The 21,867-nt window shown below is 42.5% G+C and overlaps 3 protein-coding genes across 5 annotated transcripts; 1 reads left to right on the plus strand and 2 right to left on the minus strand.

The window, feature by feature from the left end:
• Nucleotides 1-527: 527 nt before the first annotated feature.
• Nucleotides 528-7,664, minus strand: dnajc14 (DnaJ (Hsp40) homolog, subfamily C, member 14). 3 transcript variants are annotated; one of them, XM_070838695.1, is made up of 7 exons: nt 7,559-7,664; nt 4,624-6,056; nt 4,383-4,489; nt 3,765-3,884; nt 3,461-3,621; nt 3,162-3,264; nt 528-2,393 (listed from the first exon to the last, which is right to left on the minus strand). In XM_070838695.1, the coding sequence occupies exons 2-7, from the start codon at nt 5,839-5,841 to the stop codon at nt 2,099-2,101; spliced, it is 2,004 nt and encodes a 667-aa protein (XP_070694796.1). In that variant the 5' UTR covers nt 5,842-6,056; nt 7,559-7,664; the 3' UTR covers nt 528-2,098. The 3 variants fall into 3 exon arrangements, with proteins under 3 accessions (XP_070694796.1, XP_070694788.1, XP_070694805.1); XM_070838687.1 differs by having other exon boundaries at nt 7,539-7,664; XM_070838704.1 differs by lacking the exon at nt 7,559-7,664 and adding an exon at nt 6,850-7,368.
• Nucleotides 7,665-10,544: 2,880 nt separating this feature from the next.
• nab2 (NGFI-A binding protein 2 (EGR1 binding protein 2)) lies at nt 10,545-15,578 on the plus strand. The gene is made up of 6 exons (XM_070843760.1): nt 10,545-11,456; nt 11,626-11,759; nt 12,714-12,765; nt 12,910-13,018; nt 13,173-13,358; nt 15,481-15,578. The coding sequence occupies exons 1-6, from the start codon at nt 10,545-10,547 to the stop codon at nt 15,576-15,578; spliced, it is 1,491 nt and encodes a 496-aa protein (XP_070699861.1).
• A 2,959-nt stretch (nt 15,579-18,537) lies between these two features.
• On the minus strand, nt 18,538-21,672 carry LOC139213139 (uncharacterized). The gene is made up of 4 exons (XM_070843771.1): nt 21,344-21,672; nt 20,621-20,755; nt 20,178-20,533; nt 18,538-20,078 (listed from the first exon to the last, which is right to left on the minus strand). The coding sequence occupies exons 2-4, from the start codon at nt 20,730-20,732 to the stop codon at nt 19,893-19,895; spliced, it is 654 nt and encodes a 217-aa protein (XP_070699872.1). The 5' UTR covers nt 20,733-20,755; nt 21,344-21,672; the 3' UTR covers nt 18,538-19,892.
• Nucleotides 21,673-21,867: the final 195 nt, after the last annotated feature.

The raw sequence follows: 21,867 nt of genomic DNA on the forward strand, positions 1-21,867 counted from the left end.
AAAAAAAAAAAAACATGGTACTTTTCATCAACTGTCAATATAAAAAAATAGCCTTTATCAAACACTACGCTCCATTTCACTACACTCTCACAATCTTCACATATCAGGTGTAAACAATAACAGTTCTGTTTTCTTAAATTAACCTATAATGAAAATTAAATTGTTATTTCTATGCAAGAATCATATCAAGAAACCAAACCCACAACATGACCAATTATCATTTTTCTGACCTCTTCTTGTTACGAGCAGTAACATTGAGGAGATTTAAAGGAGATCAGTTGTTTGGATTCAGATTTTCTGTGAGCTCCAACTTTCACATTTTGAAAGGTGAACCACATCCAGGTGAAAGTTATTAACCGAAACAAAAACAGACTTCTTTATAGCGTGTGGCTGCAAACGTCATAACAGGCATAAAATGGCATTTAAGAAGTTGGAAGTTTATGAAGATGGTGTTCAAATTTTGATGACTGCAACGTTTGATTTTCAGGAGCAGCCTGGTCAACTACACAAATCTATATGAAATCAACATAATCAATATGTTGCAACATTTTTTTTTTAACTGTTGAAGGCTGTGAAATCAGAAATGATCAAATTAAAATAATGCTAAAGGGGGGATAAAACATACATTTGACAGCATTGTCGGTTTACAGACAGGTCAGGTTTGCTACAATATTTGTGCATCAGCACAATTTCTGATATCAAATTACACAACTTCTGTTGTTTTGGGGGGTTTTTCATCTGTGTGATTACAAAGGGAACCAGCAGGGGGAGATGGGGATCAACTCTACATAGTCTGGATCCCTGGTGAAGACAAATATTTCAAAATGTCCTGCTGTCTCTTTTAAAGTCTTGAGACCTTCTCAGCTGGTGTTCAGTATTACAGAAACACCACTATCGCCAAAATGGAGCTGACACAATTAACAGAAGGCAGATTTTAGCACATTTGAATTATCTCAAAACAAAAAAAAACTCCATATTTTACATCTGGACTGTGTTGCAGGTTCACTATCTCCTCTGTGGCCTTTGAAAAGAGGTTAACACATTTTTAGCGAGTGGTCTTAACAATGTAGGTTGTGATTCTCTGGTAGTCGCCACACAAACACCAGCATCAATTTAGCCAAGTATTTATATGCTTACTAGACTTCTTACAGCTTCTGTAAAATCGAACCATTTAAACGGAACTTCTAAAGACAACAAATGTGTTATTTCTAGAGTAGGAGAAGTCAGGTAATAAGAGGCAATTTGCCTGATAATAGCAATTTAAAAAGCTAGGACACACACTCGCTAATGCTGGAGGCTGACTGCTCGTGCTTTAACTGAGGTGTTTAAGCTGAAATATTCTTTGCCTTTTCTTGCTGTGTGTCTGCGCGCCACCAGAGATTCACACCACACCAGACAACTCCGAGGCCAGATCACATGTAAGTTTTCAAAAACGCCTGAATTTAGTTTGGATGTGTTGGGTTTGGCTGGTTTCGATTCATTCTTGAACTGTGGTCGGCGAGGTGCAGATCTAGACCTACATGCCGCTCTAATGAGTAACACTGACAATAGAGAAGCTGCCCAGATCATCATCATCTTCGTATTGACTGTAGTGATTCATAGCTCACACTGAGCGTGACCCTTTCCTCAAGTGTCACTCTATCTGGAGCCAACGCCTTAAACTAACCTTAAAGAAAACATTAACAACAAAAGTGAGACAACTGAAGTATTAAAATGCAGGTGAATAAATCATGCGTTGCAGGATTTGGCAGGAGATTATAAAAGGAAACGCTTCATTACAGCATCCTGATGAGGATTTCAATGCCAAGGCTACAGTCGTCTTAAAGACCAACAAAAAAAAATAAGGTGAAATGAGAGGTAAAGCACCATCACTGTGACTTCAACCCTCCTTCAATACTTGTATTCACTCAAAGGGCTCTTCTTCATGATCCAGTCTCTCTCTCCTCTGGCTGATCTGACCGTGATGCCTTACCCACATGAATCTTCTCCAGTTCAGATCTTGGCGTGCCAACAGGCAGGCGAGAGACAAACATGGCCATTATTGATTTTTTTGTGTCCCTGTGTTGCTATGTTGATGCGCTGAGACAGCCCGCAGACTTCACCTCTGGAAGGGCTTGCGGACCTTCTTCCTCCTCCTAGGGGGTTTGCCACTTTCGGCCCACGTCTCGCCGGACTCTGGCCGCTGACCCCCTGGCATGTAGAAACCCGTCTGGCCCGGGGGAGGGGAGAACGGGGGCGCTCCAGCACCAGGTGGGTGGTGATGGGGCGGACCTGAGGGGAAGAAGCCCCCGTTGGCAGCCATGTCGTTAGGAGGTCCTCCCTTGAAGATGCGGTTGAAAAAGTCCTGCAAATCTGCAGGGTTGGTCGGACCTGCGGCTTGTTCTGAGGGTGTCCTGAAAGTATAAGACGGAAAGTTCAAAGAGCTTTTGTGCAGCTTAAAGTTAAATGATGGTCTTCTCTGACGGCTTTGTTGAACACTCGATTACAGCATTATACGATTTGTTATTAAGTTATAACAGACTGTTGCTGTGGATGCAATTCTGATAGTGGAGGCAAGAAATTTGTTACTAAATCAATAAAATCGTTTTTTTAACTGAGTATTTTGTGTTAAATTGTTGATTTCTCTGGGATGAAACCATGAAAAAAAGCGTGATAATGTACAGGACGGAGATCGTTTATGCTAAACAACCCCCAACAGGATGATGCAGGTCTTGCAGGTCTTGAATCATCCTGAATAATGACGGGCTCGCTGTACATCATCATCACAACAATGCACCACACACATGAGGATGCTGGGAAATGTATCAGCTAGAGTGGAAGGAGATGTTGGATTGTCTTCTTTAAGAAGAGGAATGTTAAGAGTTTAAATGTGTCCTGAAGGTGTATCAGTAACTGAAATATATACTGTAATATTGCAGCATGGTACCATAAGTCTAAAAGAAATTCCCCCAAACTACCTGCCAAAATCAGTTTGTGGATAAATCTGAGGCAAGGTGTAGGCCTACATGAGGATGAGGGGGATGAAAACAGTGTACGTTTTAACACAATGGAACCACAACAATCTAAATTTGAATAACAACGAATGACAGAATGAAAGAGGGCGTCTGGTGTCCATGACAACCCGTGTGTGTCCACCACTTGTTTCACTTGAAGGGACGTACCTGTGCCGTGTGGAGTTGCTGTTGTTCTTTGAACCGAAAGAGATGTGATAGGGCACACGGTGCGTGTCAGGAGATATGCCGATTCTCTGGCAACCGGCCCACTCTGAAACATGACAGCAGCAGTAACAGGTCACATGACTGAGAGGGGAAAGTGGTTCTAGGAGATACTTTTCATTAACCTGCGGACACAGGCATCGAGTGGGGTGGATACTGATGACACTCATAGAAACTACAGAATGTATTATTGTTTAATTACTGATCGTCCTTAGGAATCATCTTTAGAAACAGCTGACGTTCACCTGTTATATCATACACCTTGCCATCCATACAAGCAAAGTATGTGATGCGTAGGCCCAACATGCTGGATTCGGCCCACAGGTCCCCCTCCTCAGCACTATGGCATCGGTTGCATTCGGCACAGAACCGGGCCTCAGCAGGTTCACGATCCATCTCGAACCGCCTGCACGCGCACACACACACACACACACACACACACAGGTCAGACAGGAAACACAACTGTGTGTAACACTTAATGTTTAACTTCAGTCTGAGGAAATGAATCACGCCGGCTCGGTTGATGATGTTCAGTGCGTAGCGACGTACTTGTGTTTGCCTTCACACTTAGTACACATCATGGTGTTCATGGCTTCCTTCAGGTCGTCCTGCAGTTTAGTGAGAAACTCATTCATGGACTTTGAGAGCTCGGTTGCTGCCATACGCTTTCTGCGTGGGAAAACATAAACATAACAGGCCTCAGGAATCAAACACACTCTAAATCACTGCCCAATTTTAGACTTATTAACCTGAATTACTTATTACAGAATCACAGCAGAAGAAAATGCTGTAAATCCTAAAAAAAAAAAAAAGACCTAGAATAGTTTGATTTTGCACTAATTTGCGTAAACTGAAATAGTAGGAAACTTGAATTTTGTGCAAATAATGCAAGGACAGTGTCCACTGAGCAGCTTGTTCACTCTACAGTGGTTAATAAAAGCAAGAGAAAAATAATGTTGAAAATGGTTTGAGCAATAATTCAATTCTACTAAACTGATTGACTTTGCAACTACAGAAAAAACTATAATTATTGTATCAATGTAACTCATAAAAGATCAAAGAAACAGGCTAGTAAAAAAATATTTTCTGAAGATACTTTGAAGATTGTCTTACTTTGCTTTAGAGTTTATATGTCCTGTGATAACCCCTTTTTTTCTATATACTCACAGCTCATACTCTCTTCGTGTCTCTGGGTTACTGACAATATCCCAGGCAGCCCTCAGTACTTTGAACGCCTCCCCAGCTCGTGGGTGTTTATTCTTGTCTGGATGGACCTGAAAGAGAAAGGACGAAGGAAAAGGTTGCATGAGTAAAGGAGAGAAAATCAGCCTCAGATAGTTTATTAGTCATTAATTTAGGCGTCTAAAAGCTGCATTTGTCATTTAGCCACAGGAGCTTTGGCACATACCTGGACAGCCAGCTGTCTGTAGGCCTTCTTCAGCTCAGCCTCAGTGGCATGTACCTCCACGCCGAGCACTGTAAAGGGGTCAAGCTCATCCTCTGGCACCTCTGCCAAAGCCAGTAGTCTCTCCAGCTCCTGGCCTGGCTGGCCTCTCCCTGCTCTGCCAGGTGACTCTGGGCTGGACGGCGGCGCACAGCCATCCCTCCTGAACCTGCGTCTGACTCGCTCCAGCAGGGACGCCACCCTCCTCCAAAACCTTGACTCCTGGAAAGCTGCCCAATAACGTTTTCCCCTCTCCCCACCAAGCCGGACCAACACACCCTTTGCCCACTGGGAACCGAGAACAACCAAAGCACAGAAAAGTCTAAAACAAGATAAGGCAGCTACCTTTACCCACTTAACTGACCTAATGATCTTATCCACCAGGTCTGTCCCTGTGCATTTCGTCCATCTCAGAATCCGACTAACATCCGCCTTCATTCCTGCTATATCCGTCATCTTTGCAAGGAGCTGCTGTCCAAAGTTGTAAAGCTTCACCCCTCCAGTCTCCACTCCGACTCCGCAATTATGAGTTAATGTGACAATGATCTCAATCATCATGTGGATGCAGGAGATGCACCAGAAGCTCAGAGACTCCGACAGCATCTCCTTGAAAGCCACGACGAGCTGGTTGCCTGTCCGCCTGCGGCCTCGGTTCTGCTGATGGTGGTGGTGGTTCCGCCTGCGGGTCTGCTTGTGGCGGCCACCGCTGGACATAACGGTGCCTTTTTGAACAGAGGAAAAAGCACTTTGACTGCTCTGCTCTGAGGCCGATCCGCAGCTCCTCAGCTTGCATCTCCTTCCACTTCCCATGTTCCTCCAATCAGACTCCCCATTCATGTGCTGCTCCTTCGCACCTTCATCCTCTTCTTGGTTTATAACATGCAAATTATCGTGATCTCCAGTGCTGTCATGCTCAAACCCATCTGAAACCTCTTCAGCATCCTCTTTGGCCTCTATAGATCCACAATCTGCTTCACCAATTCCCGAGTCTTGTGGAGTAGCTGGATTTGGGGTGTCCTGAGATGTGACGTAGGCCGTTTTGTCCTCCTGCTCGCTGTCATCGTCAATCCGTCTGGCCTCCCACCGACTAGACTCGGCCACTGAGGTGAAATCACCATCAGGGATCTCTTCGTCAGTGTCTGTAAAGCCATCCACCTCCTTCTCAGCTGCCTCTCTCTCCATGTTCCTTACAGCTGTTTGATTGAAGTGCTGTGAAAACGGAATCTCATGGAAGATGATATCCTAGATCCATAATCTGTGGCAACATTTTCCCCAGACTCTCATAAAAACGTGAGACTGGGGGCTCCTGAGGGTCAGTCTCAGGTCCACCATCTCAGCAGCCACTTCTTGGTGTCGAAAGGCGTTTACACACCTCACATTGTGCAGCAGGTCGTTAACTGAAAGACAACAAATAAGAGTCTTACCCACAGTATGAATAAGCAGAATTCATTAATAGTGCTTTATATTACAACTTTTTACAACTTCTAAACACTAAAACAAACATTAAAATATGTTAATGGGAAAATAAGAGCAGAAGTGCATATATATATATATGTGCCATTTTCATCAACATCATAGTAGCTATTTTAATATCTCTTGTGATAGATGTTGAAAAATCAGTTTTTTTGCATCCATGTGTTGAAGTATCAATTATTTCACTCACAGACAGACACTCACATCTGGTTATTTAATCTAGACCGTTTCTGCGTTGAAAGGTACTGCACCAGAGAGCACATGAATCTATATGAATCTAAAAGATTGTACACATACAGCACACCCTCAAGCTGAAATGATTATCCAACTCATTACTGACTGAGCAACAGAAAAAAAAAACTATTTTGATAAAATAAGTTAATTTTCAAGCAAAAATGTCAAACATTATTTTTCTATTTGCTGCTTTTTCTCTGTTACATCATTATGAACTAATATCTTTGTGCTTGGGCCAATGGTTGGTCAAATCAGGACAATTGTTCCACTATTTTTTAATGTTTTACAGTCTAAACAGTTAGTTGCAGCCCAGTGAGAGATACATTAATAATCTGACACTGTATTTGGGGACTAATGTTTTTTAACCTGGAGCTAAATGCTTCACCAAGACTGTATAACAACACAGTTTTGAAAGAGCTGTTCCTGAAAAAAGGAATGAACTAAGAACGAATGAGTAAAGTCTTTCACTACAGACTGACTTACATTTGATGCAGATACATGATCTTGTCTGTCCTGCCTCAGTAGAAGTGCGCATAAACTATTTAAGATATTCAAGCCTGCTTTAACATGCACACAATGCAACACAGATTACACTAAGATATACTGCTCAGTTGTTTGCTAACTCAGCTAGCCAAAGAGCAACACAGTGCATCTAAAAGCGGGCTTCATGGACCAAACCTCCAACTTTAAGAACCGATAAAAACAGACATTACAAAGCGCTCAGTCCTGCCTCACAGACATATTAGATATTAATTTAACTCTGACAACAATACCAGATGTTTCACAGGCGGCTAATGTTAGCAAACAGCTAGGATGTTAGCATGAGGAAGCAGCCAGCCAACAGGATGACAGACAGGCGCTACAGGGGCTAAAATTAGCTTGCCCCTGGCTGCCTAACCTGACAATATTTCGCCTAAATAAGGTCTCAAACGGGGATAAAACGACAGCGCTATAGCTAACTATCAACGCACTGAGCTAGCAAACAGCCAACCGAGCAGCTAAGTGTTAGCTAATAGCAGCAGCTAGCTGGACGAGCTAATATTGACGCCTGTTTCCCCTTCCTGTGGGGTTTGACGAGTTAGCCAAGGCATGTTTTGGACACCGGACGAGTCCAGTGAGGAGGCAAATTATTTTCATTTTGCATTCAAGCAAACTGGATGTCATATATATACCTCTCAGATAAATGTGTAACCTTGTTTGTTCACAGACAGCCAAGTGTCCGTGTTGTTTTTTATAGCCACTTCTTCTTCTCCTGCTCCTTTTCCCACTTTCTTCCAGTTTCTTCTTCTTCTTCTTCCTCCTCCTCCCCCTCCTCTTCTTCTTCTTCTTCTTCTTCTTCTTCTTCTTCTTCTTCTTCGTTGTTGTGTGATTGTTAAGAAACAGAGAGGCACTACTGCCACCCTTTGAATTGTATGTATAGATGATTATTAATAATCAGCCTTTGACCATTTATTCAGTAGATTTCCTTGATAATTATTTATTATCATTATTACTTATTTCTCTTTACCCCTCCTACTGAATAAGATATGCAGGTTAACACAGCTCTTTACCTTTTTATCAATCTTTCCCTCAGGATGGTTCAGTAATAACTAATTTTAAACAAAAAGGCCAAAAATATTTTTGACAAATCTGTCCATATGGTCCTTTAGTTCCAATTAAGGGAAACCTAAATTCTGCAAAATATATTTAAATTATGTTTTAAGACAGCCGAAAGCTTCCAACATCATAGCAACTGCCTTCCTCGTTTTTTCATTAAAATACCCCAATGTTCAAATAAAAAACAGCCCTGAAATCACTGTCTCAGTCCTTCCCAAAGCCCAAAGTTTGGGGGAAACTCATTCATGCTTTCAACGTGTCACACCTCCACTACTGTAGTGCTTCGTTCACCTGCCTCATCAAATCTTCTCCATCTCTGCACCAGCTGCAGTGAAAACAAACTTGTAGATCAAACATTAAACCAGCTTCAGTTCCTCTCCATTGGCCCCTCTGTCCACAATGGGATTGACCCTTTGGTCAAAGTGCACAACCTGACATGAAGAAGGTAAGAGATGACCCCAGTGGTCAGAGGGCACTAACGCTACACACATGCGGCTTTGGGTGTCCACATACTTTTGGCCATGTAGTGTATCAAAGCGATCAAGGCAAAAGTTAAGACTTCCCACTCAGGCCGACCAGATCCTGCAAATTAAACCCTGACATGAGTCAATCAGTCAGTTTATCGTCCCATAGAGAAATGATTTTGACACACAGCGACAGCACCCAGCATGTGTAAGCTGTAAACGTCTCCTAACCTCTTAGGTATTCTGTAAACAATGTGTAGTCTATGTTAGGATTTATTATGTCCACTAGCATGGCAACAGGTGGCTTTTTATTGTGTTTTTGAAACCTGGCAAACCTAAAACTACAAGTGAAGAATAAATCTGAATCAGCTTTTTAAATATCTGAATCTGAATCAGCTTTTATTGGCCAAGTATGTGAACACATACAAGGAATTTGACTTTGGTGTTTCTCTGCTCTCGTGTACTCACACATAAACAGACAAAAAGGGAGATAAGAACAAGAAAGCTGAACAGAGTAAACACACATTTAACTTAAGCAAAAAAACAAACATTTAAGGTCTATGTACAGTGTAAATATACCAATACATACATGTAAAAAAAAAACAACTATGACATAGTATGACATAAATGCACAATAAATGCCACACAGGCAGTCACTCTATGTGGCACATAGCAGTATGGTAACTATAAGACAAAAGAGTAATGAGCCCTGGTTTGTCCACTGAAAAGAATATCCTGAAGGGAATATATGAAGTTATGGTGCAGTGAGATTTGTATGATATAAACTGTGCAATAAAAACGAAATAGGCAGTGATACACAGTGAAAGCAGAGAGGTTTGCAGATGCTGATCCTCGATGTGAATGGGCAGAAACTTGTTAAAGGGTTTTGATGTAACAGCAGCATGGATGTCACTGATCTTATTCGTGGTTTATAAGCTTATTTGTGTGAATCGGCCCTTTAAATATGGAACTAAATACAACACCGCAATTTAAAAAGTACAGGGGGGGAATAACTGAGTTTCACCTGCACTCTTAGAATAATGAACGACCACCCACCTCCAAAACAACCAAAACCAAAAGAGACAGATCATTGCCCAGTAACACCCACAGCTGTCACATCTGTTTAGTGCTTTCTGTGTCTGTGGTCTTCAGTGCTGCTGTGCTGAAAACTTGTTCAGGGGTCTTTGACATGGAAAAACCGTGGGAACCCCACCCCCCCTAAAAAAAAAAAAGTCTGTGCATAACAACACCAATCTTGAAGACGCAGAGGGTTAATTTCAAGCCCCCACCACCACCACCACCCACATCTCCAATTTGAAAGCCGCCTCTCTACCGGGAGAGGAAGGCTCTTTTTCGGTCAGATGGCGTGCTGCAGTCCGCCCCCGTCATTCTCCAGCCCACACAGACAGGGCAGCCAGCAACCAATACGGTGCGCCGGAGGAGGATTTCTGCCAGTGATTTCAGACGAGGGACGATACGCAAAGGGGATTTACTACGCCAATCTGAGCCGGGGAAGCTTTCGGCAATAGGCACCAGGGTAAGAAACGGATAGGATAACAACTGCGATGTGTCTCTGCTCTGGGTGTTTTCTACTAACATCTGGCGCAGGAACACTTGTCTCCAGTCGATGGTTTAATCTGAACTGGAGCCAATAATCCAACTGTTTCTACTTTACTGTTGTCTGAATGCCTTTGTCTCATTGATCAGCCTGGATCAACCCGGAGTTTTTATTTCTTCACCAGTTTCGCACCGGAATAACGACCTGTGTGGTATCAGTGGTTGGAGGGACACTTCTGTACTGTAACCCATTCTGTGCACATCCGTCTATCTGACCCGAAGAAGGTAAGAGATGTTTGTGTCTGCTCAACAATTCAGTCATGCAAGGGCGTAAATGTAAAACATGTTTAAAAAGGTGAGAGTAGTTTGCATGTAGAGGAAACTGCTCTGCTCCAAAGCATGTATACACTTCCTTTCATGGTAGAAGAATATAGATCAGGTCTACTAGGTGTAGTCCAGGTGGCAAAATCTCTACCTAAATAAATAACTTGTATAGGATTTCTCCACCTGCAGGTTCATGTCTTTCCTTTCTCCTGCCTAAACTTTCCAGTGCTGTGTGCCATGTCTCTGCCACGCACACTTGGGGAGCTGCAGCTCTATCGGGTGCTGCAGAGGGCCAACCTGCTGGCCTATTATGAAACCTTCATCCAGCAGGGTGGTGACGACGTGCAGCAGCTCTGCGAGGCAGCTGAGGAGGAGTTTCTGGAGATCATGGCACTAGTTGGCATGGCCACCAAGCCACTGCATGTGCGTAGGCTGCAAAAGGCCCTCCGAGACTGGGCGGCGAACCCTGCCCTTTTCAGCCAGCCCGTCTCTAATGTTCCTCTCGGGGGCATCCCACTGTTCAAAGTGGACGGGACGGGTGCTAGCGGACCAGCAGGCGGGCCCAGGAAGTCTGTGAGCAACGGGCAGCCGGGGTCTCCGTGTGAGAGGGAGGATCGGGCGTGTCTTACTCCAATGCACAGTGGGAGTCCCAGAAGCCCTTGCTCCCAGGCCTCCCCACAGCCACCAGACACACACTACAGGGAAAAACTGTCACCCATGGACCCACACTGGCTCAGCCCAGAGCCCGATGGGAACTGCACTTTGGCTTCTGCATCTGGAGCAGAGGAGGAGCCACCCAGCCCGCCTCTGCTGCCAACGTGTCCTCCAGGTCCCTCCACATCTCCCAGCCCCTCTGCTTCTTTTGCCCCGACGGTCCTGTCGGCCTGGCCCGGTGGACAGCTGGATGGGGAGACAGCGAGGGCGGTGGTGGAGAGCGTGGAGAGGCTCCTGCGGACCCTGCCAAGGTCAGATCCTACAGAGGTGAAGACTCTGCTGAGGATGAACAAGAAGATGGCGAAGACTGTGGGGCATATCTTCAAAATGGGGTCCCAGGACGTGAACAAAGAGGAAGAGATCCGGAAGTACAGTCTCATTTATGGACGCTTTGACTCCAAGAGGAGAGAAGGGAAGCAGCTCACACATCACGAGGTAAAATCACCAAAGACAAGACGTTTGAAAGTATCTCAGAATGTCTCATATCTACAATAATCTGCTGGTAAAGTTCACAAGACATAAATATACATTTCAAACAAAAGTACACATGCCTCATTGTCTGCATGTGTCCGTCCCTCCTTCACTCAGTGCTTTTCCTCCTCAGTTGATCATCAATGAAGCTGCAGCCCAGTTCTGCATGCGCGACAATGCTCTTCTGCTCAGACGGGTGGAGCTCTTTTCTTTGGCTCGGCAGGTGGCGAGAAAATGTGCCTACACCTCCACACTAAAGCATGCAAGGTAGGGGCGCCGCCCATAGAGAAGAGTGATCTGATCACTCTGAAGCTCGACTGCTCCTCCATCTCAAAAATAGGGAAAAAAACAGTTAGAGAATCAGAAATATAGTTTTATTTTTCTGTATTGTAGAAAAAAGCTAAGTCTGGTAACATGGTAGAGTAATATCATGTTACAATTAGCCACATGTGAAATGAATGTAAATGAAATCATCTCATAGCTCATCTCAACCACTTATTGTATTTAGTGTAGTTTACATGTACAACGTGGTTTATATGAGTCATCTTCCCACCACTTCATTCATTTTAACAATGAGCCTGGTTCAGATCACACTGGGAATTAAACTCCAACCCCTGTAGTGTTTGTATAATGAGCTGACACTGGAGCCACACAGGAACTCACAAATCCCCCATGTGTTTGTTAACTTGCACAAAATAAATAAATACCAGCGTTTTTTGTTTTTTTTTAACGAAATTTCCCAAGTAATGTCTTAATATCAAAAAGTAACAACAAAGCACAAACCCTTACTACATTTTTATAAAACTAATCATGAATTTATCACAAGATATCAGATTTGGTAATGTTTAAATGTTCAGTCATTATTAAAAGATTTTTGTATTTTCTAGTCAGAAAGTTTTTAAAGTCGATCACACGGCATTCAAATATTTACAACAACATCCAAAAAAAAGGAATTTGCATACAAATAATTCTGATAAATGCATAGTTTATTGGAAAAGTGTAGTTATAACTATGTTCCAGGGCATTTGCACAAGACGCAGAAACATTGCATTGATTTGACAAAACAAAATCTTAAATCAAAATCCACTGCTGAGGAAGACTGCAAAAAAAAAAAGCTCTTCAGTGGAGCTTGAGTGAAAATTTCTCTTTGTCAAATGACCTGTTTCCAAAGTCAAGAATGAAGTCTGATGCTGAATTGGCTTGACTGTTTTCCTCCTGCAGGACAAACGCAGATGACAACAGCGTCCTGTCCCAGAAGAGAGCGAGGCACGAGGTGAGTTTTCAGAGCGGCCTCCTCTTACAGATGAACATGTGATTTTAACACACGACACTGTGTGTAATCATAGCCAAAGTTCAGGTGGCTTGTCATTAGCTTGAAGTGGTTCTTCGCCACTGAACCGACTGTGATGTGTTGTAGGTAATAGAGAGTGTGTCATCGCTGCTCGGAGTGGAGGGCTCAGAGGGCCTGACCCAGAGGGCGGATGATGACAACTTATCTGCAGACAACCTCGACAGTGTATCACATGGTAAACGCTTCAGATGTTTGAAAAATGTTTATTTTTCACTCTAAAGCTCTTCAGCAGATCAGTGTCCTCTCCTCCAGACCTCCTTTCTGCCTGTTTCTATAAGAACTTAGTGCTCGAGGACGGCATTAACACCCAAATCTGTCTGTCCTGTTAGACATCGGCTCACAGTGCAACCAGTCTCCATCGCCCCGTCCCCACACCGACACCTCCAACCCTGCCAACTGGAGTCGCCATCTCATACAGCAGACGCTAATGGACGAAGGGCTGCGATTGGCTCGGATGGTGTCACATGATCGGGCTGGCAAGATCAGCCTAGGGTCAGAAGGAACTCACTCTACAGGTGACTTTTCCAATAATGGCTTAAAAATATCATGCGCTCAATAATGGACACAGAGTAAAAAAAGTCTATTAAGCAGTGTTAGCCCAACTTTGTTCAGGTTAAAGGAATAGTTAGACATTTTCTGGAAATGAGACAGAGTTTAGCACAAATGCTGCAGTCAGAGGTAACAGAATGAACACATGATATCTTGTTTATTTCTTGCCTGGAAGCAGTTGTAAGTTTCAATACTTGTAGAGCTGAAACAAACAAGCTATAATGTGTTGTGTCACTGAGCTTTAGAGATGCTGCTTGATGGATTTTGTTGCCTTTTGGCTAGTTGTTTCCCTTTGTTTCCAGTCTGAAAGCTAAGCTAAGCTAACCGGCCGCTGCCTCATATTTAAGGTACAGTCATGAGAGTGGAATAAATCTTCTTATCTAACTCTTGGCAACAAACCAAATAAGCTCTTTTCAATTTCCTAAAATTGGACTTTGAGGGGGGATTCAAAGACAGTTTGATAACGTAGTGGTTCCATTGAAAATGACCAACAGACCTAACCTCTCCTAACAATGAATATTTCATGGCTTGAGAGCTTGAACTCTAGTGAGTCACACAAGGTGACGCCTCCCACCATGCACAGCTGAAGTTCACCAGACTGTAAATTAGAGAGGATAGAAGTTAGAAGGGGAAACAGGAGGAGGTGGAGAGCGATATATAGAGAGGAAAAGAGTGAGAGAAGGAGGGTAGAGAGGAGGGGTGGGTGAGTGTTACACTGTTTTAGCACTTCCTTAATACCCTTGTACTGTAGCATTTCTCTGAAGCATCACAGCTTCTCACAAGGAAGAGAAAAAAAAAGCAAGTGATCTGGACGAGTTAGTCGTTCTGGGCTGCGATAGCCAGTCGAAGAGATGAAGCGAGGAGAAGGAAGCCAGCAAAGACATGAGGGGGCGGGGAGAGGGGAGGGGGGTGGGGGGGGATAGGAAGTACTCCGTGGGCGGCAGGATCGGACCCCCCCTTTCAGCAGCAACTGACGTCAGAGTGTGTTAGGTGCGTGGGCTGAAGGGCGGGATGGATGGGGCGTGGGGGCGAAGGAGTGGGAGGTAATTGGAGGGGCGTTGCATTGACTCACCAAGCGACAGTGTACAAAAATAAAACCTGTGGGCAGGGAAATGGCACAGTCTTTTTTATACATCTTCTCCCTCTACCAAAAGGACTGCGGAAACAACAAAAAAATGACATATGTTTCATCTCTGACGTCGATCTCCTTCACTTCGTCTGTCTCACTCATCCAAGTTTCCTTCATTCGTCTCTCTCTCTCTCTCATTAATCAGAACTTTCTCTCACTTCCTCTCAACGTCACAGCTTTTTCATCTTCCGTTGTCGGTTTGCAAAGTCAGGATATCAGTTCTCATACATCATTTTAACATCTGAATCATGAAATCACAATCCTCAGTCTGATCAGACCAACCACCTGTATTTTTCTGTGTATATTACTAAATATAAGGACACTGAGGGTCTCCTAATGAGCATATAAATAAATGAACTGTCAATAAAGGAATATTTCTTGACTCTTTTAGTGCTATTTTCATTTACTCTTGTAAGCTAATGGATGCACATCAAAGATTAAAGTTTCAGCACAAGCACACACTGAGCATCAGTTTCTTATATCAATCAATTCACTTTGCACGATTTGCTGACTCCATCACTACCTTATCAGCAGCCCCGAAAACTTGTAATACTGGAGAGTTTTTGTTATTTAACAGCTTGTGTTGCTCATATAAACCATGATGACATCACTCCGTGTGGGAGAGTTTCTTGCTGAATTCCCCAAACTGTTATTCAGAGGTCTTAAATCACTGGTTGCATCTTGATTACTGTGACTCTATTTATGCTTTGCCTCGGTATTATAAAACGTATCTGTCCAGTCAGTGTAGAACTGAGTGCTGTTCATTTGCATTGCAAAGAATAGTTATTCATTTATTTTATTTCCAGTTGATTTGGCTCAGCTCACTGTAGATTTTAGCCTGTTTTAGACATCTAGGTAAATCCATTCATGACCTAAAAACCACTCGTGCTCAGTGCTCTTTACGCACTAACTCGTACGTGTTCTTTAAGTATCATCTTAATCTCTGCCTTTCTCTACAGACCTTGACAGTAAAGTGGAGAGGCGGAGCTCGATAACAGCGTGCAGAAGCAGTAGCCCCTGCATCATCAAAGACGACTCTAATCACCGCGGGAAATGAAAACGCTCAGCTGTTCTCAGGCCTGCCACTGAACTCCCTTCTGAGTCCGCTATACAGGCTGCTGCTGAGCAGGTTTTTCCTTGTGTGCCCACATCACTGACAGAGAGGACTCTCAACGACTTCAAAATCAATACAGTAAATGTCAGAATTTACCAGCGACTGATATCACAAGCCTGCAGTGACTTCTAAAATGTTCTGTTTTGACTTTATATTCAGGAGTATGTAGAGGAGAGACTTTTTTTTTTGATTTTTTTATATACATGGACAGATTTTAGCTGATAACATGAACAATTAACTGATTTTATCAAGAAAAAACTGATATTTTGTTGCATTCCAACTTGTTGTAACAGGTGCATTGTGTTCAAAGTGTCACCTGTTTTCAGATGAAATGGGCTCCACACAGCAGGGGGCACTGCAACTTTGGAAATTAACTCTCTTAACTTACTCCAGTAACATACTGTAGTTATGTAAAGGAGATCTGGTCATGCAGGGAGACTCTTACTACAGTTTTACTAAGTTACAATTTAAAAAATGGTATTTTAACATTCCTAGCAGCTGATCACCCTCAGGAAACAAATATAAGATGAGTTTTTTGAAGGCAGCATGTTAGATACTCTTAATAATTGATTCAAAGAAAAATATAAATTAAATCCACATAGATTCAGAGGCCTGTTGTCCGTTACTTCATCACCTAAAAGCCCACTAGATGTGAACAGGCGTGCAGGGGTTTAAGAGACATAAAGCCATGGGTCTCTCCCTCACATCTTTCTGTGGTCATGATTTGGTGTTTGTGAGAGAAAAAGAAAAAATCAGGAAGAAGAAACACAGATGCTGTTCATTTTTTTTTTGTTTCAGCTCTCTCTGAGGGTTTCAGGCTCGACTGCAGTGTCTTGGTCATGGGACCTTCAGCAGGGAGGACGCTTGCTGTCACCAGCTGCTCCTCCTTCTCATCCTTACTTTAGGGAACTCTTTTCAAAACTACATTGCAAGATTTAGAGAATTAAGACAGTGCTTGGTGATTAGTGTAGATTTATGAGATTTTATTTAGTTGCAGAGGGAAACAGTGTGTTTTTGAGATGATTTCTTTCTTTGTTATATTAATTAGGTGAACCGTATATCAGTTTTCCTTTATAAAACAGTTCTATTGTCTCTTGAGACTCATAGTGAATTAGGCTGACTAATCTTTCCTTACCTTAGTTTTAGAAAGAAATTCCATGGTGCTTGACTCTTGATACAGCAGCTCCTACAATTTATGTCAGCCCGGATTTAAAATGTTAAGATGTATTCAGTCTTATGTCCATGATGATTTAAAAATGTTGGGATTTTTGTATACTTAATCACAGAGTATGTCAGTGAGGTAGTTTGCTGTGCATCACCTGCCTGTCTCTTGAGCATTAGTAACCTCCTCCGTTTATTATGTTGCAAAACAGATTATTTATTTTGTTACATCTCAATAAATGTTATTTTATTGCTTAAAGCCACAGCGTGTTGCAATGTTTTCCACAAAGAATCATTTTGTCTTGGCAGCTCTGGTGTGTGGAAGAGGCTGCATGAGCTGCGTCACACAGCCAGCAACACCTCTGCTGTCGTCTTGTTTGTTGCACTGACGCTCTGCGCCGAGCCTCGGCGCCGGTATGACTCACCTGTACCAGCGATGTCCAAACACACACACACACACACACATACACACGCACCCTCCCTCACTTGCTTTTCAGACACCAGTGTAGATAAAGACACACGATCCAAACCTGAGACAACCTCAAGGAACTGAGTTGTAGGATTTCTAAACCAGGAATATAGTTTTTGCTGTAGATTCTGTGTGTGTAACACAAAACCATAAAGGTTAGCAGACAATAAGTTTGGATAGTAAAGGTTAAAATTAAGCATTGATATTATGAGGGATGGAAATGTTGGTCTGTCGGTCGATTGGTTCATCACTTTGGTCCAGACTGAAATATCTCAACAATTATTTAATGGCCATTACATTTTTTACAGACATTTATGGTCCCCAGAGGATAAATCCTGCTCAGTTTTCCTCTAGCGCCACCTTGAGATTTACATTTTTGTTGTTTATCGCAACATCTTGTCAACCATAAAATGGATTGCAGTAAACTTTGGTCAACACATTCACGATATCCATGATGATGATCTGTAACATTAAAGATATTTGACTCCCTTATGATGAATCTCACGCCAGCATCAGGTCAGTGCTTTGGTTTATGACCTGCAAAGCTAAAGACTTTCCCATCAGCCTCAGCTGGACTTTGTGTTCATTTCCACTTAGCAAATGTTAGCATGCTAACAAGCTAAACTGAGAAGCAGAACATTATACATGCCAAGCATCAATATGCTGACATTGTCATTGTAAGCATGTTAGCATGCTGATATTAGCATTTAGCACCATTCAGCTTGTGCTGCTATCAGCTCTACTGTAGAGTATCAGACTTCCTCCACCATCGGACCAGATGTTTAAGGTGGTGCTTGTATGAAAAGCTGTTTTTAGAGCACCCTTTTGATTATTCAAGAGCAATTATACTGGTTATATTGGTTTTCTTTACTGTGATTATGATAGCAACAGACAGCATGGCAGCAGATGAAGGGAACAACCATCATCGATCAGCTGTCAGCACCACTAATTAGGGAGTTAAATCTTTGAGTCTATTCTTAGCCCATTTCCTCAGTAACAAAGAGCCGAGCGGCTGACAGCTGATCAGTTTAATGCTCGACTGTGAACATTTGAAAGGCAGCAGGATGATCATTAATGAAATGAGAAAGTTAAAATCTTTGAAGTATTTTTTTGCATCCAGATTAGCGTTCACATTTCTCCACCACACGTAAATTAGTAAAAAGTAAGGTAAAGTTCTCAAGAATAAACTTTTTAAACAGATTTAATTCAGTTTTTTTTTTTTGCTTCTCCAAGTTTGAAAAGGATAATCTAAAAGATGGCATGATTAAAGAAACTTTTTTCACAATACAGCCAAGACCCATACTGCCATGATCTGAACATGTTATATTTATTTATTTAGAATAAGATATTTCTGTCTATAGTGAAGATTTTCCTTATACAGACATTTGAATAAACAACCAATGCAAACAAAGTAATAGCCAGACACAACTGAACCCATTTCATAACAGGTTCCCAACAACAGCGATGAAGGTGACCTTCATCATTATCTTTTCAGTTTTCAGTTACTTCATAAACACAACATTGTGTCTCACTGGCTACAACTGGAATTATTAGCCATATAATCAATAACAAGCAAAATTAAACCACTTTGCTGCCCCATACAAATTTTTGTCCATCTGGCTCAGGAACTACAGTAAAAAGGCAGAATAGTAGGCCGATTTTGCCTGAACATCAAACATGAATTTATTGATTTCAATGATTTACTGCTGTGAATATACTTTTATATTTTTAATTACATGTGAGCCATCAAGATTTAAGTGTTTTTGTTATCTAGGCATTATAGTCACCAAAGTAGAGAAGGTATTGCATTTTCTGGTGCTATCATGGGCTACATTAAAGCATCTGATCACAATCAGTGTTAAGTAAGGATGGCTTTACATGATGGATGAATTATAAGATCTCAGGAAATATGTAGATGGTGCAAGTTGAAACTAGAGTAGAGAATATAAGGATAATGATGAATGTATAATGTGCTTTCTTTTGGTGAACCACATGTATTAAATAAGTAAAAGAAGCTTAAACAGTTAGCTCAATAAAAAATAAACATACTCTAATTGTACCTGGATATGCATAGTTTTGGTGTCGTTTCTAAATGCCTGGATAGGGTCAGATTAATGTTACTTTATGTGGAAAATATATAAAAACTCTAAGGTCTAAAACTAAGGTCTCTGGATTGTCCAGAGCAACAGAATAAACACTGATCCTGCAAAGATATGTTGTTGAATTTTTTATGTAATATTTAAGTGTGCTATGTTAAAGAAATTCTATTTACCTTCATGTATTAGTCTACTATCTGAAGGCATGGACAAATAAAACCATGGCTAGATACAAGAACCTGTAGATATAAGTGATAAAATGTGTTTTTTGTATTTTAGGTGAACTGAGTCTTAAAAAATACAAAATCTCAATGTAATTGCACGCAATGGAAGCCGAGGAGATCTACTTCCACCCTTCATTTTAGATATCAGAGACAGAAAATGATGCCAGCATCAGCACCTGCACTGCTCTAGCTAATCACATGAGGTCGTCTTCAGCGCTGTTTCCACAGAGGTCACACCTGCTCCATCACAGTGTATCATACAGACATATAACACATTTATCTGGAGGATGACACAGATTAGTTTAGTCTATGTGACGTGGGTGTAAAGATGCCGAAGGAACTCTCCTCTGGTAGTCGTGTCTCCCGGGAAAACCGCCTGGCAGAACTCACAAATATGAGACTGCAGCGCCACATCGGACATCAGCCGCCCACCAGACTCACTCAGGATGTCACCGACCAGGGCGGGACCGCCCGCCGCTGCCACGTCATACGTCTGACACAAACAGGCGGAACAAAACATGTAGAGTTTTTCAGAAACATGGTGAAATCCGAGGACAGACTGGAGAACCCCGTCCTCAGGTGGGACACCTACCTTCACTGCGTGCTTTGGCCTGTCACCAGGATGATCCACCTGCCACAGATTCTTTGAGAAATTGGAAGAGGCTCCTTGGCACCTCGATGAGTCCATGCCCAACAATGGGGCGACCTTTTGCTCCAACGTCCCATCCTCCTTTCTCTGACGGGGCACATCCACACAGAGCCTGGACATATCCTCAGCAAGGAGATCGGAGAAAGTCCCGGCATTTCCACAGAGGCAGTTGCCGCCTCGCTGTGTTCCCGTGGCTTCTAGCAGTAGAGGACTTTCATGGAGATATACAGGGATTTCATGGGTACACTGGACAGGGATGGACGTCATGTCACCCAAGTCTCCATTATGCACAGCATCACCTGCAGACAGAGAGATTTAGACGTTTAGAAGTGAATCATGGCTGACATGTTAATGAGCACTGGGATTGCAGTAGGTTTCATATGGACCTTGATGCTTCTGCAGAGCGTTTGTGAGTTGATGTAACAGAGCTGCCTGTCTCAGGCAAAGTGACTTCAGGCGAAGAAACTGCTGGTACAGTTCACTGTACGCTTCCTCCATCTCACCAGCTCATGGATCTGCAACTAGTAAATAGAAAAAATTACATCAAGCTGTACAGTACATGTATCTAATATGCACTCCGTATTGGCCGACGGCTGATATATTAGAAGCTGAAGGGTCTACAGCCACGCCAGCGGCTCCCTAAGGCTGCATGTTCATCATCTTAAATTAGCCTGTTAGCATTGCAATTAGAACTAAACACAAGGTACAACTGTGGCTGATGTAAATGTCATTAGTTTTGCAGGGATTTGGTCATAAACCAAAGTATTGGACAAATTGATATCATCAACTCCTAACAATTTATCCACTCGTGACCATGAATATTTGTACAAACAATTCACACCGTATTCAATAGTTTTTGAGATCTTTAAGTTTGGACCAAAGCGGTGGACTAACAGAAGTACTCTTTATTACAAAAATGTCAGGTTGAGTGGTTTGACCCTGAACTACGTCTCTTTTCTGCTCTGTTACCTAACATAAGTCTGTTATAGTCATGGGCGGAGCTCTAGCGATGGCTTTGGCTTTTCCGAAATATACAAACAAGACACACTTTTTGCTTTGGTCTTGGTTTTCTTTTTTCCTACCCCTATGTAGCGCACTGATTTACTTACCACCTACAAGTTCATCTGTCGCTGTTCCAACAATTCAGGACTCCTCTGCACTTCTTGCAGCTGACTTCAGGGTTTCCTCCTGTTGAGCCTCCTCCATCTCCAACTGGCTTCCTGTTAGTGTCAAGGAAACAGTCTCAGTATGTAAATGCAGTCTCACTTACTGAGCACCACAACAGCACATCTGTGACGTTGAAATCCACTCTGCAGTCGAGGCCTTGCCAAGACTGACGAGTCTGTTTCTTCCCAGGTCGGCTAGAATGGAAATAAAGCTGTACTCACGTAACAACACATACTGCACTGGAGAATGTTAAACATTCGGAAGCAGCTCTTAAAAACAGGGAAGTGAAAGAGCTTCGGTATAAAAAAGGAACCTCTCCACTGACAGCAGTTAGACGGTTACATGAGAGTCTGCAGAGTGTTTAGCGTAGACTCGAAAGACGAAAGAGTCAGGCTCTATTTTTAATGTACTAAACTGTTCCACAGTTTCAAACACTTTAATGACTGTTGTGATGGACAGAAAAGTT

The sequence above is a fragment of the Pempheris klunzingeri genome, chromosome 2, assembly GCF_042242105.1.
Source record: "Pempheris klunzingeri isolate RE-2024b chromosome 2, fPemKlu1.hap1, whole genome shotgun sequence".
NCBI classification, from domain to species: domain Eukaryota; kingdom Metazoa; phylum Chordata; class Actinopteri; order Acropomatiformes; family Pempheridae; genus Pempheris; species Pempheris klunzingeri.

Bases quoted from the DNA above. Each gene is read 5' to 3' on its own strand.
- dnajc14 (XM_070838695.1), bottom strand. From the start codon at position 5,841: ATGGAGAGAGAGGCAGCTGAGAAGGAGGTGGATGGCTTTACAGACACT. The intron at 3,885-4,382 runs GTGAGTATATAG...TTTCCCACGCAG, and splicing joins ACACGAAGAGAGTATGAGCT to AAAGCGTATGGCAGCAACCG. The intron at 3,265-3,460 runs GTGAACGTCAGC...GTCATGTTTCAG, and splicing joins CAAGGTGTATGATATAACAG to AGTGGGCCGGTTGCCAGAGA.
- nab2 (XM_070843760.1), top strand. From the start codon at position 10,545: ATGTCTCTGCCACGCACACTTGGGGAGCTGCAGCTCTATCGGGTGCTG. The intron at 11,760-12,713 runs GTAGGGGCGCCG...TTCCTCCTGCAG, and splicing joins TCCACACTAAAGCATGCAAG to GACAAACGCAGATGACAACA. The intron at 12,766-12,909 runs GTGAGTTTTCAG...GATGTGTTGTAG, and splicing joins AGAAGAGAGCGAGGCACGAG to GTAATAGAGAGTGTGTCATC.
- LOC139213139 (XM_070843771.1), bottom strand. From the start codon at position 20,732: ATGGAGGAAGCGTACAGTGAACTGTACCAGCAGTTTCTTCGCCTGAAG. The intron at 20,534-20,620 runs GTCCATATGAAA...CTCTGTCTGCAG, and splicing joins CGCTCTGCAGAAGCATCAAG to GTGATGCTGTGCATAATGGA. The intron at 20,079-20,177 runs GTAGGTGTCCCA...TGTTTGTGTCAG, and splicing joins GGCCAAAGCACGCAGTGAAG to ACGTATGACGTGGCAGCGGC.